The 18,638-nt window shown below is 39.9% G+C and overlaps 2 protein-coding genes across 3 annotated transcripts in view; one reads left to right on the top strand and one right to left on the bottom strand.

The window, feature by feature from the left end:
• The window catches only part of SLC49A4 (solute carrier family 49 member 4), a 91,730-nt gene extending 89,349 nt beyond the window's left edge, over positions 1 to 2,381 (bottom strand). The window contains exon 1 of the mRNA XM_060010764.1: positions 1,766 to 2,381. Coding sequence (XP_059866747.1) covers positions 1,766 to 2,114 — 349 coding nt within the window. The 5' untranslated portion in view covers positions 2,115 to 2,381. The remainder of the gene's footprint in view (positions 1 to 1,765) is intronic.
• Positions 2,382 to 3,518: 1,137 nt separating this feature from the next.
• Positions 3,519 to 18,638, top strand: part of HSPBAP1 (HSPB1 associated protein 1) — a 53,730-nt gene continuing 38,610 nt past the window's right edge. For both annotated transcript variants that reach the window (XM_060010763.1, XM_060010762.1), the window contains exons 1-2: positions 3,519 to 3,705; positions 15,586 to 15,771. In XM_060010763.1, coding sequence (XP_059866746.1) covers positions 3,648 to 3,705; positions 15,586 to 15,771 — 244 coding nt within the window. In that variant the 5' untranslated portion in view covers positions 3,519 to 3,647. The remainder of the gene's footprint in view (positions 3,706 to 15,585; positions 15,772 to 18,638) is intronic.

The following is an 18,638-nucleotide window of genomic DNA, read 5'->3' as shown; positions in this document are numbered from 1 at the left end:
AGCAGGACAGCCAACATATGGAAGGAAACTGGCTTTCTCCTACTGAAAAGGAAACCACTTCCTAAGTGAGAGAATTTTAAATTTATTTTTTGTTGCTCTAACCAACAGAAAACATAAAATAGAATTCACCATATAGTCATAGAAACTCTGAAAGAACTCCTAAAGTAACTTATTTTATAAAGAGAATAGGTAGTCCCAAATTTATCTGGCCATGGATAGTAGATATAATTATAATAAAAAGGACAAAGTTAACATTTTTGTACCATAAAAACAAGGCTGGCTAAATTTAGGGAATAATATTGAAAAATGCTCCTGATAAAAAGTTAATAAAAAGAAACAATAAAATAGCATTTCCCCTTAAGTTATCCAACCTTGTAAGGAATGACAGAGGAACTGTCACAGATTGAAGGAGATTAACAAGAAATAACAACTAAATGCAATTTGGGACCCTCGACTGAATCTTGGAACAGGAAAAAAAAAAAGACACTAGTGGAAAAACTGGTGAAATCCAAATAAAGTCTAAATTTAGTTTAAAAACAAACAAATCCAAACAAAGAAAACCTCCATTCAGTACAAGAAACCCTTCCTCAGCATCTAGCACATATCTCTGCCTAAGTACTTGCTCTACCTGGAAGTTCCACACCTTCCAGGGCTGGACACTTTCATTGTTAGAAGGTTCTTCCCTGTATCCCTTTGAGTTACAGCCCTTTGTAACTTCACTCAGTTTAGTTCTTCCTTCTAGAACTATGCACATTAAGCCTAATTCCTCATTTACTTGGTCTTCACATATTTATATTCTGCCTCAAGTTTCTTTTTGAAGCTTGGCACACCCAATTCCCTTCATCTGACACATTGATTTTTACATCCTTTACATTCTTGTCACACAACTCTTAAAGCTCTCCAGTTTGCCCATGGCCTTCTAAAAATTAACGCTCAGAACTGAACACTAGAATAGAGCATTTCAAACTATTTCTCTTGTTTTAGATACTACACTTCTGTGCCTAAAACTGTCCTGCACTTTTTAGCAGCTACATCACATTGATCATGAATCATTTACCCATACTTGTGTGGTGTAATTCAATGCCTAATCATTCAATCCTATGACCTTTTGTTCTCCTCACAGAATCATACTGGCAAGTGGTAACGTGAGATGTCTGTCCAAAGTATTCTCTATGAAAAGAGAGTCTTCATTCATCTGCAAGCTTCATCTGAGAGTTAAAAATCTCAACTGACACTTGCACCTAGTCACATACACACACTTTAAAGCTGCTGTGCACCATTTTCCAGAACCATTTGCCAGAAACCAAAGCGTCAGATCCGAGTTCTCCAACAGCTCTTCCTGGGCTTGAGTCATCTATTATGCAAAGCCAGCTCATTACTTCCCTGTATCTGAGCATCATCAGTCTATTTTCTGACCTTTCACCCTCAAAATCCCCAAATCCCTTTGAAATCAAAGCATCAGTCATTTTTGTCAGGTGTAAAAAACACACATAGCACGTGCACGGGGATGCTCTGATGTCCAAATATGCAAAAACTTGAACATTTAGAGCTCGCTTAATCCCTGCTGTTGCATAATTGGCCTCGATGAAAACACTGTATCTACAAAGAAGCCTTCCCTCATTTGTCGCTTTGGGTACAGAGTGTTCCTAGTCAGGAATGGGATGCCAGCAACATTCGGTCACCTCACACAACCCCTAAAACGAAGCCGAGGGAGGCGGCTCCCTAGGGGTGACATCAACGGCCGGCGCTCCCGGTACCCCCTCACCTCTCTTGTCCAGGAGCCACATGAACGCGAAGCAGGGCATGAAGCCGATGGGCCCCCAGAGCACGAGGAGCGCGATGTCCCAGCTAGAGAAGCCGTAGGCCTGGCGCGCCGAATTCTGGATGGGGCCCCAGGTGTTCCAGACCAGGCCCTGCACGAACCCCAGCAGCGAAAAGAGCAGCAGCACGAGCCAGCGGCGCCCGTACACCCTCCCGGGACTCGGGGCTGCCGCGGGCAGCGCCGCCGCCGCCGCCGCCTCCCCTCTGCTTCTCCAAGCAGCCCCCGGCGCAGGCCCGAGCCCGGGTCCCAGCAGCGGTTGCCGCTCCTCCTCGCTGCTCCAGCCCGAGCCCATTACGACGCGCGGCACGCGGGGTCGCTGCCCAGCGCGGATACCGTCAGAGAAGGTGGAGGCCGAGGTTGCTTTGGTCGCCTTCGGCCTCGCGGCCGCGTTGCTGCGCCTGCGCTGCGCGAGCCGGCCCCGGTCTGGGAGGCGGGGCAGGTGCGACGGGCGAGGAGGGGGCTGGGGTGCGGAGCCGGGCTAGCCTCTCGCCGGGCGGTGGAGAGAAAACCTCGGCGAAAGAGGGAGTGGAGCCGGTGTCCCAGAGCGGGGATCGGGAGGAATTGGGAAGGCAGGGAGGAGCGCCGCTGAGCCCCAGGAAAAGGAAACTCCCGGAGGGGCTGTAGTACAGGAGGCTGGGCTAGGAACCCGGGATTGCTGGGGGAAGTGTACAAGTTTACGTCCTGTGCCTAATAAACAACTCGGAGATCTCCAGTCACTTAAGCCATATATTGCTTGCTTCTATATTGGGTTTATTTTCATTTCTGTTGGGTTTATAACTTCATAAATTAGAGAGGGAGATAGGATAAGATTTAGGCGTAGTAGGGAACCCAGAGGATTGCCGCATGAAAATCATTTGTTTTTTATGTACAGTAAGTACAGCCCTGTTAAATCAGCCATTTTTGTGTGCTTTACATACCCAATGAGGAAATTTAAAACGAGTCAATTTCATTCATGTATATATACGATACAGATCTCTTTCTACTATTTTGCCTGTTATTAACAGAAGAGCAATAAAGATATTTTGATTAAAGCTGAAAGATTTTTGCCCCCAAATGACCTAGATTCATCTCCAGTTATTATGATTTTGACTACACAAAGAGTAAACAAGAAGAGTGGAGGTTGTCAATCTCTTGACCAAGCAACCGGGTATTTTGATATACAAATCCAAAAGCCTGACAGCTGTCGGTTAGTGTCCTTGAAAACCTAAGTCAAGCGATTTGGCTTGTTTTGGTCGGGAAATGAGTCACAGGCAACTCAATTAAAGAACATGCGCCTGAGGTTCACATTGCCCGGTAGCCACGAAAGCCAGGTGGATCATTTTGCTACCAGAAGGGCAAGAGTCGGGAACAGAAGGGGAAGAGAAGCGTGAGCTCTCCTGATATCCAAGCGACTGCAGAATAAGCAAACGCCGAGCCACTTTCCACTGCTCCGAGCCCCACAAAAAGCAAACCATTCCCTAAAACTCCAATACTGTTGGGAGGAAGAAAGCGCCAAGGCGAAAAAGAAGGACTTGAGGAAAACCAGAAAAGAAGCCAAGAAAAGTCTACACCGGAAGACGATTACGGTCTGGGGAAAGGAAAAAGCACCACAACCGCGACCACGTGCTTACATTTCCACCACTCAAGAATCAAAATAAACCGCGTGGCCCCGCCCAGTGCCCGTCACATGACTTTCACGCGCGTGCCGCTTCCGGAAGAGCCCGGTAGCAGCCGCTGCGACTCTTGCCTGTGCTGCGGCTTCAGACCCCGGGTTTTGGCCTCTTTCTGACCCGGCTCCCGCTCCACTTCACTTTTGGTTTCGGGTGGAGCCCGTGTAGTGATCTCCATGGCAGCAGACTCCGGGGCGTTCGCTAATGAGGACTCTGAATCTGGAGAGGAAGAAGGTAGGTGCTAGGCAGAACTCAGACCGTGAGTACAACGCTGTGCCAGCTGACTCTTGGCACCTCTCATGTGGCCGTTTGTCCCTTCGGCCCTGCAGTAAGCGATGAGGAAAACTGTTTGCTTTCTACTGAACGTGTCTGTTTTCAGATTGTAGCACCCAGATTTTTGATCATCGTATAGGTCCAGTATCCCCCCATCCTGCCAGTGCTGTTTCACACATGAGGGTGTTGTGACTGTTACAGTAGATTGAACCACCCTTGAGATAAGTGGAGATATCTGGGACTTTTGTGAACAGGAGTATGATTTCAGTGGAATCCTGCTTTAGAGAACGGATGAAGTTTGAAGGCCGGTTAGCCTGAGATCCCTGTTAGCATTTATTGAATGATTGCTCCGTGCCTGGCACTGTTCTGGGAACTGCCATGGGATCCAGAGACTTTTGATTGTATATAACAATGCCTTTTCCCGGTTGAGTAGAGGGGCCTGGAAAGGAAAAAGAATGACTAATGCCTGGTAACGTGAATACTATTAGTGCACACTGAAAAAGTCCTGGGCAAATTGATGACATTATAAAATGAAAATGGTCAACCTCTTGCGTATTCACTCAGTATGGGCCTGAGATCCTTCTGATCCTCTGTTTCTATAGTAACCTTACTTTCTTTCCCCAATGGCAATTCCCCAAACTCTTTATATCCTCTCTTCATCTCTTCCTCACTTCCAGCTGATGACTTTGCTCGTCAGGTCAACTCTGCATCTAGCCTGTCTACTTTTTTCCTCCTTCTCTATCACACCTTTGTCCACATCATCCACATTTCTCACCTAAACCACTACTGTATCTCTGGGCCATGTGTCCCCGTTTCCTTTCTTGTGCCCCTCCAATCCCTTCTCCATTCAGTGGCAAAAAGTGACACTCTCTTACTCAAAATTCTTCAGTGAAATCCATTGCACTAAGAACTTAGGTTAAAATCCAAACTCCTAACCACGGCCTACAAAAATCCTTGGTCTGGGTTCTGCTGATGTCTCCAGGAGCATCTCTTGTCACTCATCACCCCCTCTGCTCTTACCTGCTTTTCATATAACTGACTTCTTAGTCTTCAGATTTTAAGGTATGTCACCACCTGAGACCTTACCAGATTAACCTATCTAAAACAGTCATCATAGTTTTCCCCTGACCCTTACCCTAGATGTTTTATAATACGGCATCCTGCTTCCTTCATTTCACTTATCACAATCTGTAATTACTTGTTTATTATCGTTTCTTCCCTTAGACCTTAAGTACCTTGAGGGAAGAACATATATCTGTGTCATTCACAGCGTTTGCCCAAGCAGCAAATACAATGTCAGGCTCCTAGGGGGCACTTAATACATATTTGTTGAGTGAATGAATAAGAGAACCCCGTGCCAAGTCCAGAGGCAGGAGGAGAAAGAGCATGGCATAGTCCAGGAACTGAAAGAAGTTGGTGTAAGGAATGTAAGAGACAGGGATCCTGAAGGGCACCTTATACCAAGTTAAGGAGTCTGACAGTGTGAAGCCTTTGAGGAGCTTTAGGTGGGGGAGTAATGGGGGAATAACACAATAAGATTTGGTTTTAGGAAGATCACTGCGGCTGAAGGGTGGAGGATAGCTTGGAGGGAGAAAGACTGAAGGACAAGGTACTTAAACCCCCTTAGCCACAGCATCCTCCTCTCTAACGTGCATAACTATTGTGAAAATTAAAGATACTTGTAGATCATCTAGCATAAATGTCTGGCAGGAATTACATATTCAATAACGGTAACTATATTGTTAATAAAAAGTGCTGGCATTGGTGACTGACTGATGTTGAAACTGAGAGAAAAGAAATTGGAAATATCTCTGAAATTTTTCAGCCTGAGAAAACTACATGTAAATTAGGAACCTGAAGAAGAAGGAGGTGGTTGGGAGTACTGTTGAGTTTTAATGTGAATGCATAACATTTAGGTTTGGGAGGATGATGCAAAAGAAGATGTTAAGCATGTAGCCGGGGAAGAGGAGGTTTTTATTCTTTATTCAAATACCATAAATTCACCCTTTTAAAATGTTTTTTAGTATGTTCACAAAGTTGTGCAGCCATCACTACTATAATTCCGGAACATTTTCATCACACCAAAAAGAAACCTGGTTCCCATTAGCAGTCACTCCCCATTCATCCTCTCTCCATCCCCTGGCAATCACTAATCTACTCGGTCTCTATGAATTTGCCTGTTCTGGGCATTTCATGTGAATGGAATCATATAATATGTGGCTTTTTGTGTCTGGCTTCTTTCACACAGCACCATGTTTTCAAGGTTCATCTATGTTGTAACATGTACCAGTACTTCATTACTTTCTGTGGCTGGATAATATTCTGTAGTATGGATATGCCATATTTTGTGTATCCATTCATCAGTGGGCATTGGGTTTCCACTTTGGGGCTGCTATGAAGAATGCTGCTATGGACATCTGTTTACAAGTTTCTGTAGGAACATATGTATTCAGCTTCTCTTGGGCATATATCTAAGAGTGGAATTGTTGGGCTATGTGGTAATTCCATATTTAACTTTTTGAGGAAACTGGTGACCCTTCATCTTGAAGTCCTAAGGAGAACTGATGAAAGTATGGATTTGCTCCCCTGAACAATATAGCATGTGTACACATCTTTGCAGGTGACTTCAAATTTTTGTATTAAAGGATTCTCCAAATCCTATCTGTGGAACTTTCAACCCTATTTTAAACTGTCATGCTCCCCAGAAAAACCACTTTGGGGTGACTGCTTATTACCATTACAAAGTAAGTTAAATGGGCAAAATCCTACTGGAAGAGAAGACTTTGCTTTAAATTAGATAAGGCTTATGTGAATAAAGGGTAAGAAAAATACATACATCAAATAAATGCATGTGAAAGTTTCACTATGTTTAGTATAGTAACGAATATTGTGGGGGTCATAGAAAAGTTAATTTTTGAGCAAACTTATTACCACTCCATTATCAAAAAATATTTGAACGTATACTATGAACAGGAGACTCTTTTTTACAGTGAGGTTAAAGACAGTTCTTGCTCTAAAATACCCTATAAATATACTTTGGGGGAAAAGAACACAGATTAAAAGACTTGTAGTATAATACATATTCGCACGGCAGGAGGCAGTTAGATGGGTTGTAAATATTACACACATTACATGCTTTGGGTGTGAGAGGAGAAAGAACGAATACAAATTGGATTGGTCTGTGCTTCTGCGAGTACTTTGAAGGTTTGGTGTACAGTCCTCATTCTGCACGCAGCCTCAGGTCCCACAGGCCCACTCTAAAGGACTTGAGCGCTCAACAGTTCTGGTATTCTCAGGGGTCCTGGAACCGGTCCCCCTCGGATGCTGAGGGACAACTGTAGTTTGAATATGGAAATGAATGGAAGAAGTTGTTTCTGGCAAGGAGAGGCCAGGAGTGGAAGCGAGTGGAGAAAAGCCCAAGGCACATAGAGGGCAGAGGGTGGGGAAAAAAGCGAGGAGACAGACCGGTGCTACTGGAGTGGAATGTGCAGGGTACACAGCTGAAAGGAGGAAGATTATGTCCTTGGAGACCAAACAGGAGCAGGGTGAACCAGAACGTTGAAGTGAAGAAGGAAGTCGTGGGTTTCACTTTTCTCAGAAGAACAGGGTAAGGCACCGCCCTGAATGAGGGAGTGGAGAGAGGTATTGGGGATTTGAGAGTGAAGAAGCTTTGTCAAGTTGCTGTTGGGACAGGGATGATTAGGAGTCAATTAGTGGCGAATAGTGTGATCAGGAGCTGGAGAGGGAACCAGTGGAGGTGAGCATGAAATCGAGGAACTGATCCCTTTGTTTTGAGACTGCTGTGAGCATGCTCAATAGTTCGTTTTACAAAGGTGGAGAAAACAAATGGTTAATCTTAGTAAAGTTTTATGCATTGTTAAAAATGAGCTGTGAATTCAGAAAACATTTATTTGGTGTTAGTTTATGCCAAGCCCTATGCTAAGCTCTATGGATATCAAAGTAATGGGTTTGCTTCCAAGGATGTGATTTTTTTTTTAACTGAAGTATAATTGACATACAATATATTATTTTCACATATATTACATAGTGATTTGACATTTGCGTGCATTATGAAATGATCACCACAATAAGACTAGTAACCATCTGCCCCATACAAAGTTATTGCAATATTATTGACCGTGTTCCTTATGCTGTATATTATATCGTTGTCATGGCTTATTTATTTCATAACTGGAGGTTTGTACCTCTTAATCTCTCCTTCACCTTTTTCCCCCACTCACACCTTCCTCCCCTCTGGCAAAACCACCTGTTTGTGCTGTGTCTATGAGTCTGTTTTTGTTTTGTTTGCTTGTTTGTTTGTTTTGATTCCACATTAAGTAAAACCATATGGTATTTATCTTTCTCTGTCTGACTTGGCATAATACCCAATAGATCCATCCATGTTGTTGCAAATAGCAAAATTTCTCTTTTTTTTTTAATGGCTGAATAAAATTCCATTGTATGTATATGTACCACAAGGATGTGTTATTTTTTTTGTCTGAAGTAACAGCTTGGAAATTATTAAAAACACACATGAGTAAGCAGAGCACAGAGGATTTGGGGGACAGTGAAAGTACTTCGTAGGATATTGTAGTGGTGGATATATGTCATTATACTTTTCACATCCATAGACTGCACAACACCAAGCGTAAACCCTAAGATACACTGTGGACATTGGGTGATTATGATGTGCCAGTTTAGGTTCATCTTTGGTGAAAAATGTACCATTCTGGTGAGTAATGTTGATAACGCGGAGGCCATGTATGTATGAGGGGAGGGGGTATATGGGAACTTTCTGTACTTGCCCCTAATTTTGTTTTAAACCCAAAACTACTCTTAAAAAAATGGACTTAAACAAACATGAAACTACTTACTGTTAAGAATCAACTCGAGGGGCTTCCCTGGTTGCGCAGTGGATGAGAGTCCGCCTGCCGATGCAGGGGACACGGGTTCATGCCCCGGTCCGCGAAGATCCCACATGCCGCGGAGCAGCTGGGCCCGTGAGCCATGGCTGCTGAGCCTGCGCGTCCGGAGCCTGTGCTCCGCAACGGGAGAGGCCACAACAGTGAGAGGCCCGCGTACTGCAAAAAAAAAAAAAAAAAAAAAAAAAGAATCAACTCGAATTCTGAATGTGAGATGTTACTTCTAGGATCATACATTGGTTGAAGCGTTTCAGTGAAATTAAAAATCAATACTTTGAATCTGTCTTTCAGACTGAGACTGTATTTGTTTCCATTGGGCTCTGATAGTTTAAAATTTTTTTCTGATTAATTTTTTTAATTGAAGTATAGTTGATATATAATATTAGTTTCAGGTGTACAACATGATTCAGCATTTTAACAGATTATACTCCATTAAAAGTTATTGCAAGATAGAGGTTCCCTGGTGGCGTAGTGGTTAAGAATCCACCTGCCAATGCAGAGGACAGGGGTTCGAGCCCTGGTCCAGGAAGATCCCACATTCTGCAGAGCAACTAAGCCCGTGTGCTGCAACTACCGAGCCTGCATTCTAGAGCCCGCAAGCCAGAACTGCTGAGCCCACGTGCCACAACTACTGAAGCCCATGCTCCTAGAGCTGTGCTCCGCAACAAGAGAAGCCACCGCAGTGAGAAGCCCGTGCACCCCAATGAAGAGTAGTTCCCACTCACTGCAAGTAGAGAAAGCCTGCGTGCAGCAATGAAGACACAATGCATCCAGAAAGTAAATAAAATAAATAAATTTTTTAAAAATAAATAAATTTTTTAAGTCAAAAATAAATAAAATAAATAAATATTTTAAATTTTTTCAGTAATTACTGAACAGAACTGTTCAGTATTTTTTAAATTGTGACCCAAAAAAACCATAAAATTTATCATCTAACCATTTTTAAGAGTACTGTTCAGTAGTAAGTGTATTCATTTTAATGTGAAACAGATCTCCAGATCCTTTTTGTCTTGCACATCTGAAACTCTGTACCTAGGAAATAACTCCCCTTTTCTCTCTCTCCTCAGCCCAAGGTAATTGCCATTCTACTTTCTGTTTGAATTTGACTATTTTAGTATCTCATGTAAGTAGAATAATACCATATTTGTCTTTCTGCAGCTGGCTTTTTACATGTAGCAAAATGTTCTCAAGTTTCATCCATGTTGTAGCATGTGACGGTATTTCCATCCATTTAAAGGCTGAATAATATTCCACTGCCTGTATAAACATTGTGTTTATCCCTTCATCTGTCAATGGATGTTTGGGTTGCTTCCATCTTTTAGCTATGATGAGTAGTGCTACTATGAATGTCAGTGTCCACATACCTCTTCAAGACTCTTCTGTTGAATATTTTTGATGAAAAGAGATGAAATACCCAGTTTATTCTGAATTACGGAAAATTTACTTAGTGGAGGCTGAAGAAATGGAAACATTTTGGTAGAAATTTTGAAGGTACTTCGAAGCATTTTAAAGAGCTCCAGTCTTTGAGGCACCAATCTTTCGAGTATTAACTTCACTTAAAATATAGATTTACTTATCTTGCTTTAGGTTTAGGAACTTACAAGCGCTGTGAGTCATTTTCTGATTCATAAATGGATTCAAGTGAGGAGGAGAAGACAATTTTCTGGCTTAACTGGGCAAGAGTTACAAGTGTAAGAAGATGGGAAGAAGAGGATGGTAAATGTCCAGCATGTAACTGTCTCCGGTCCCCAGCCTGAACCTGGTTGGGTGTTCACTACCACACCGAGCATTGGTATTGGCAAGGTCATGTCAACACAGCCTCAACACTTTGTGGTTTCTTCGTCAGCACCACCTTCTAGATCTTGAAATTCAAAGGGTTTATGACAGTTCATGAGCAGCAGAATTTTCTTAGTTCGTATTGACATTTTAAAATAGTGACTATAAAATTAAAATCATCTTTGGTGTAAGTTTTACCATTTGGTCTTCAGTCTGAACACAGTCATTTTGTTAAGTAGTACTTGCATAATTCCATCAGCGTTTTTCTGACCTGGTCTAAATGTTCATTATTTTTTACGCTGATATCTACCATTCCAGATGGTAGATGACCCTTGTGTGTATATACAGTAGTCATCAGATTGATGAAGGCCATCATAGACTTACCTGTATATATTTAGAAATAAATTAGCTCCCAATGCTAGGACCCAATTTTTTGTTCATACTGTATCACTGTGGTGAGTCTCTGCATTGTAACTTGACGCTTACTCTGATGTCACCTTCTGAAAAATTTTTAATAAAATATAAAACTATTAAATTTAAAATTAATAGTTATTAAAATTATACCTGACATGAGAAGCGAGTTAATTTCAATTTCAGGATCTTTGTCTTTGTTGTATTCTATCAATATTAGGAGCATATTCTGGAAACTTGATATTTCTTGTCTTAAATTCTAAATCTCAGATACAAATCCAAGCCAGATGTTAATTGACTGAAGCCAGATTGCTAGCAAATTCAGAGAAATTAGGTTTCAAATTATCTTGTCCTTTGCACTAATTAAAGAAAAAATTAACTGAGAAAAAAGTAAATTGCTTTTTGATGGTGTTTCACCATCTCCAAAGAATTGTTACCAAAGCTGTAATCAATCATCTGAATAACATGCTACATTTAGAGGGAGAAGAGACTATTGTGCGACACCTAGATCACTAATCATTTTTTCCAGCAGTTTCTGTTAGAAATTGCTACTTGCTGCAAGTTTAGACCTAAATACATTTATTCTTTAAAGGCTTTTGAGGTTGCTTCAGAATTTTTATAGCTCTTTGCAAATATCCCTGGCATGGAATGATTGGGTGCATCCCTAGGCTATTTAATTAATACAGTATAGACTGTATTCTTCTTTAAAGAAAATTGTAACACTTCAATTTGTTAATAGCCCAGTTCATTGTTGATTAAACGATCAGAACCCAGATTACTTTTATCTCACAACCAGCTGATTGTTTTATTTCACTGATAGACCTGAAATTCTTCAAATATGCTAATTTCCTATTATGGTGAGCATCGTACTGATCTACTCTGCATATGCTTTATAGCACTTTTCATTCATTTAGCAAATGTTTGAGCATTTAATATATTCCAATCACTGGGCCTGGTACTTTCTCAGCAAACTTTAGTTTTTAGAGTCTCCTATTAAATAACCTTTGGGATGTTTGGCATTTTTTGATCAGATCATTAAATACTTTTTTAGAAAATTTAATGTTATGTTAGAGGAAAAAATATTTATTTACTTCTTTGAAGCTCCTCTGTCAAAACACTACTCGTGTTACTAATGCCCGCGTACTTAGGTGTACAGATATGAGAACTGTTTTGAAAACATTCAAAGCCGTGTGATCTATTGGCTCTGATTTAAGATAAGCAGCATAAATAAATCGTCACCCCCAAAGGACTGGTGCTTCTGTTTTTCTCTGCCTTTTAAAGTTCTAGAAGCAAAATGTTCAAAGCTTGAACATTTTACAAACGTAGAACTGAAAGAATGTTACAGTGAGTCACACCAGCCATGATTCATCCAGCCTAAGCCACAGAGCACTCTCTAGGGAGAATATGGTTGTCCTTGAAAACCATAGCCTCAGAAGGCAAGGTGCTATACCAGTTATGAACTAATAACAGAGTCCTGACTATGAGTTAATGTGTTTATATGAAAGCGTTCAGGGGATACAATTTTGCTGGCTTTGGTTCCGGGGCACAAAGATGGACATCTTTGCATTCTTTCAGCCGGTGTTTGCAATTTCCTGGGCCTTTCTTTTATCTGTTGAGATGGTTAAACATGATGTCTGTTTTCCAGGCAGGATATAGGAGAGGAGGATAAAGGGGAAAGGCTGACTCAGCAACTTCCAGATATATATCTGGCCACTCCTATCTGCAAAGGAATCTGGGAAATGTAATTTTTCAGCCGCTCCCATTGCCCAAAGTTCTGTTAGTGAGGAAGAAGAAAGCAGTAGTGGGTAAGGTAGGCAACTAGCAATCTCTACTGTAGATATTAACTACTCCCCCCACCACACATACAAACATGTGCACAAACCAGAACATTCCTCTCTCCCCAACAGCACATGTGGATTTATTATCTGGATCCATCTAAAGCTTCCCTGCACCAGCTTATCTTTTTGGGTTATACTGTCTCTCTGTTTTTAGTGCTAGTGTAAGTCCTACAGTTTTAATTCTCTGGAAGCAGGATTATGCAGTAGGAGGAGCATTGGACTTGGAATCAGGGAACCTGACCTATAGTCCTATCATCACTGGTGTTTTGACCTTTGACATCTGAACTTCCATTTCTTCATTTGGATAATGGAAATAAAATACCTTCTGTACCTGTGTTTTACAGGCTTCTTAGAGGATCCAATGAGCACTTTTATTTTAATGTATATAAAAGTGTGTGGCAAATAGTAGAGCCTTATACAAGTAAATATATGGTATTGTTATGATGATGATGATCAAAACCAAACTCTCATCTTCCTAACAGAAGGAGATGTCACTCCTAACCTTTCTCTCGTGGCAAGTCACAAAGTCTGGAAACCTCAGTCTTCCTTACAGCTGCATCTGCCTCCTACCCCACATCTCTTCAGTCGTAATAGTCTTTGACGTTGTTCTCCTAGTATTTCTCCATCTCTACCATCTCTGCCTTCCTCACTGCCACCCTTTGTTGTTCAGGGCCTTATTACCACTCCTCTCACTTAGCTGTTGCAATAACTCTCTGAGTCATTTCCAGTCCCTACAGCTCCACACATTGCTACAGAGCCCTCATTTTTATTGTTAATGAATTGAATGTACCAGGGGACTGTACTATGGGAGAAATATTTAGTAAATTATTTTTCTACTTTTGAGACATTTGGTTGTTTGTATTTTCGGGTTTTTTTATTATAGTAATAGATATTTTATGCATATGTGTGTACATATATATACTATAAATGAATATGTATGTGGCTTATGATTATTTTGTTAAAAGCAAATTCCTCTAACATGAGTTATTAGGTTAATGGGTGGTTCTTTGAGACTTTTGCTTCATTTTCCCAGTTGTTTCCCAAAGGGTAGTACTAATTTATATGTCACAAGCAACAGATATTATCATGAATGAATTGTAGCTTTTCATGGTCTAGCAAAACTTTAAAAATATATAATAAAAAATGTGGCTTGTCCATTTTCATACACAGGGAATCCAGGCACTCCAAGTCCAGGAAGACTTGGTACATTGCAATCTAGGTACCCCTGTGCTTACATTTATAGGCTGGCATGGGTTAAGACCTTTTTTAAACAATTCCTGGTTACAGCCTGTTTTCCTTAACAGGGCTCTTCAGTAGGTAAAGGTCACTTAAAGATAAACTTGGGCCTTCTTTTACATAGAGACCTAAGAGTGCCTTCTGTCTTCCCTACTCCACGTAGCCCCACCTCTGGCACCTGCCCATCCCCTGAAGCAGCCACACTGATGTCCTCACATGAGAGCCCTGACTACCCAGAAGGGGCCACAGTGTTCTTAGATGTCAGCTCCTGAGGGCTTAGAGCCTGCTCGCTTTCACCACTGGTTTGGGAGAGGTTTCTGGGTTTTGTCCTTGTCTGAGAAAGGAGGGCCAAACTGACCTAAATTTTCATTTTCTTTAAAAACAAGCCTCACATTCAGACAACTACAAATTACTCAGGTTCCTCGATGAGTCCTTCTCCATCCCTCCTCCTTTTGTCAGAAAGTTTAGAAGAAGGTTGGTTGAAGGGGGAATTTGGATTATTCATGAGCTTTTCGTAATTTTTTGAGTAAGTGTAATTACAGATTAGGTAACTGAAATAGAGGGGTTAGCTGATTGTACTAGAGAATCATAAATTCATGTTTTGGGGATCAGAGTATGAAGCATTTTTCAACTTTCCCCCCAAACTTTCATCTTGAGATGTCTTTAAAGAGAAACTTATTGTTCTTTAATTTTTTTTTTAATATATATTTTTATAAATTTATTTATTTATTTTTGGCTGCGTTGGGTCTTCGTTGCTGCACGCAGGCTCTCTCTAGTTGCACCTAGAGGGGGTTACTCATCGTTCTGGTGCACGGGTTTCTCACCACGGTGGCTTCTCTTGTTTCAGAGCTCGGGCTCTAGGCGCGCAGGCTCAGTAGTTGTGGCGCACTACTGTGGGCTTAGTTGCTCCGTGGCATGTGGAATCTTCCCAGGCCAGGGCCCGAACCTGTACCCTCTGCATTGGCAGGCGGATTCTTAACCACTGCGCCACCAGGGAAGTCCCCACTTGTTCTTTTATTTAACAAATATTAATCTTTACCCTCCTATCACGGATTAACATTCTATGATTGAAATTTATTGAAGTCCTCAGTAAGTCACAGTGTTAGTTTGTGCATATTCCCTTGTACAGTTTATAGATGCAGTCAGAATCAAGGATTAACACTGATATCCACCCTAGCACATATTTTATCTTTTTAAATCTTGCAATAAAATAATCCCCTCTCCCGCTCCCCATCCACTGCTGTGTGAATGCGGTAGCCTTTTTGGCATGAACATGTGCTATATCAAGTAGAATTGTTGCTGAGTCCAGCAACACTAGTTGTTCAAGAGTAGGTTCCATCAGCATTTCTTACATAATTCTCTATTTAGGAAATAATATTGTCAAAAACTTGCATCTTTTAAATGTACATAAATACTTGGAAAGCCTTTTTAAAAAAACATTTTTGACATTGAAGATTGTAAATATTTTCCAACATTTACAATTTAATATTTGAGAAAAATCGTTGAAGAATTATGGCTGTTTGAGGCCAAATATTTATGTAAAGAGTAATAAATGAAGTGCAATTACACAGAAGGATTTGCCATAATAGAAATGATATTAGCTATTTATTCTTCATATTATATGAAATAACTTTTTAGTTATTTATTTCTCTCCCTAGGTAAACATGTCAAACCTTTTACACCAGAGAAAGCGAAAGAAATTATAATGTCTTTACAACAACCTGCAATCTTCTGTAACATGGTTTTTGATTGGCCAGCCCAACACTGGACTGCAAAACATCTTTCTGAGGTCCTTCAGGGCAAGCAGATACGATTCAGGATGGGAACGAAACGCACAGATACAGGTAGGACTACAAGGAATCATCATCATAATGTCTCTTCAGTAGCATTCCCACATTCTCAACTGTGGTTTCTTTATCTCTAGAGAATCCTTTATTTGAATCCTCTTTTGGACCATTTTCAGATAGGAAAACTTCATTAGAAATTTTAAAAGGACAGTTTAAGATAATTTTTTTAGACTAAACAACCTATAATTTATAACCCCACATAAAATGTATTTGTTCATGTATCATGGTTCATTGATCATAGTAGACACTTAATAAATATTTGTTAATGTGCTATTATTTATGTGATTGAAAGAGACCAATACTAATCTAACAATCCTTTCTACTTTTGACTCATGTGCAATGTTTCCTTTTATTTGTCGCCTCACTCACTATTTATAGTGCTCAGTCTGGGTGTAATTTTACCTCTCTGCTTTATCAGCTGCCTGACCTCTATTGCATTACATAAATGTGAAACATATGTGAAGCTGTTTTTTTCATCCTCTTAAGCAGTCTGATTTTGCCAGCTCCCTCTTCATCCCTGAAGACTTGTAACAGCTTGATTTTTTGCCTTAAGCCAGATAAAGCAATTACTGTTAATCTAAAGACAGTTAGTTTATAGGAAAGAAACAATTTACATTAGAAACTGTTTCTAATCTAAAGAAGTCCATGACCACTGTCTGGCTTCAGAATATGTGTTTAACTTCTATTTAAATATGGGTAAATTTGATAGTCTAGAAATTCATAGTGTCTTAAGCATTGCTGTGAAGTGGCTCTAAGAATATCTATTAATAACTTAGAAGGAACTAGAAAATTACCCAGTTTCTCTTCCAGCTTCTCCAGGCTTTGTTTTCTCATGTTGATCTTCTAGTATATCTCATATAATTATTGGGTTTTTGGTGTCTGGAACCCCTTTGTACTCCAGTGACAGGTAGAGCAGGATTAATAGACCCGAAACTCTTTGGCATCTCATTCTAGTCACAGACCAAAATGTTTATTGTATTTTTAAATTAAATGCTAGACCAGCAGCAGCTATGTAAAAATCAGCTTGTGCTCTTTTCTTCTTGATTTTATTTAGTCAGATAAATTTTCCACTCATTGAAGTGTCTGTTAAACAATAATTTGAAGAAAAATAGAAATTGTAATTTTTTTCACCTCCTGGTTAGACTCCAAATACAATACTGTTACTAACAGCTATTGAGAACTATTGTGTCAGGCACTGTTCTGAGGGCTTTATACACATTAACTCTCTTAATCTTCTTCAAACCGACTTGGAGTGGTACTATTATTATCCTGTTTTATAGCGGAGATACAGTAATTTGACATTTTAAAGTTAGTACTGCAGCATAGAAGAAAAAGGGAAGTAGAAAGTCTCTGCAATTGAGAGAAACTGCTCTGAGTTTTTACTAAAGATAATTTGTTCTTTTTTAAAATTCAGACGATATTCACATAAAATTCACCATTTGAAAGTATACAATTCAGTGGTTTTAGCATCTTCACAATGTTGTGCAACCACAACCACTATCTAATTCCAGAACATTTTCGTCACACTGAAAAATCTGGTTCCCATTAGCAGTCACTCCCCATTCACCCCCTTCTCCAGCCCCTGGCAATCACTAATCTACTTTCAGTTTTTATAGATTGCCTATTCTGGATATATATAAATGGAATCATACAGTTGTGGCCTTTTGTGTCTAGCTTTTGTCACGAATCATGTTTTCAAGATTTACCCATGTTTTAGCATGTATCTATATTTTCTTTTTATTGCTGAATAATATTCCATCATATGGATAAACAAAATGTTTATCCATTCATCAGTTGATGGACGTTTGGGTTATTTCCACATTTTGGCTATTATGAATAATGCTACTGTGAACATTTAGATACACGTTTTTGTGTGGACATATGGTTTCACTTCTCTTGGGTTAAACCTAGAAGTGTAATTGCCGAGTCATGCAACAACTATGTTTAACCTTTTGAGGAACTGCCAAACTGTTGCCCAAAACAGCTGAACCATTTCACATTCCCACCCCAACGTGTGAGGGATCCAGTTTCTCTACATCTTTGCCGATACTTATTCCATTTTTTATTCTAGCCATCCTAGTGGGTGTGAAGTATTATCTCATTATAGTTTTGATGCATTTCCCGAATGACTAATGTTGTCAAGCATCTTTTTACGGGCTTATTGACCATTTGCATATCTAATTTGGAGAAATGTCTATTCAAATCCTTTGCTTGTTTTCTAATTGAGATTTTTTTGTTTTTATGTGTGTTTTTTTGTGTGTTTTTTTGCCTTTTTGTTGTTGAGTGGTAAAAGAGATCTTCATATATTCTGGATACTAACTCTTATCAGATATATGATGAGCAAATATTTTCTCCCATTATGTGGGTTGTCTTAATAATTTGTTCTTTTTAAAGTTATTTCTTTGAGTATAAATACAGTACTTCCACAAGCAGTGTAGGGTAGTGATGTAAGAGAGCTGACTCAAGTCAGCTTGCATGGGTTCAAAGTTTGGCTTACTCTGTGACTTTGAGCAAGTCACTTAACTTTTCTGTATCTTAGAAATGTTTTCAAGATTAGATGGGTTCATATTCATTAAACATTTAGAACAGTGCCTAGCACATAGTAAATGCTCAAAAAATATTATTTAAAAATAGAAATAATTTCAAAAATTAAAATATACCTTCTCATTTTAGAGAACACTGGAAAAATGGGAAGACCCAAAGAAATTTAAAAACACTTAGTCTTATTACCAAGAGGCAATCACTAATTACATTACCAAGAGGCAATCACTAATTACATATGTCCATGCAGGCCTTTCTGTATTTTAAAAATAAAATTGTGTTAATTTGAACAGCCTGCGTTTTCTCTTTTTTTTACTTAACAT

Source organism: Delphinus delphis, chromosome 4 (genome assembly GCF_949987515.2).
Source record: "Delphinus delphis chromosome 4, mDelDel1.2, whole genome shotgun sequence".
NCBI lineage: Eukaryota > Metazoa > Chordata > Mammalia > Artiodactyla > Delphinidae > Delphinus > Delphinus delphis.
The sequence above is the reverse complement of the archived record's forward strand: the minus strand, read 5'-3'. Positions and strand labels throughout refer to the sequence as shown.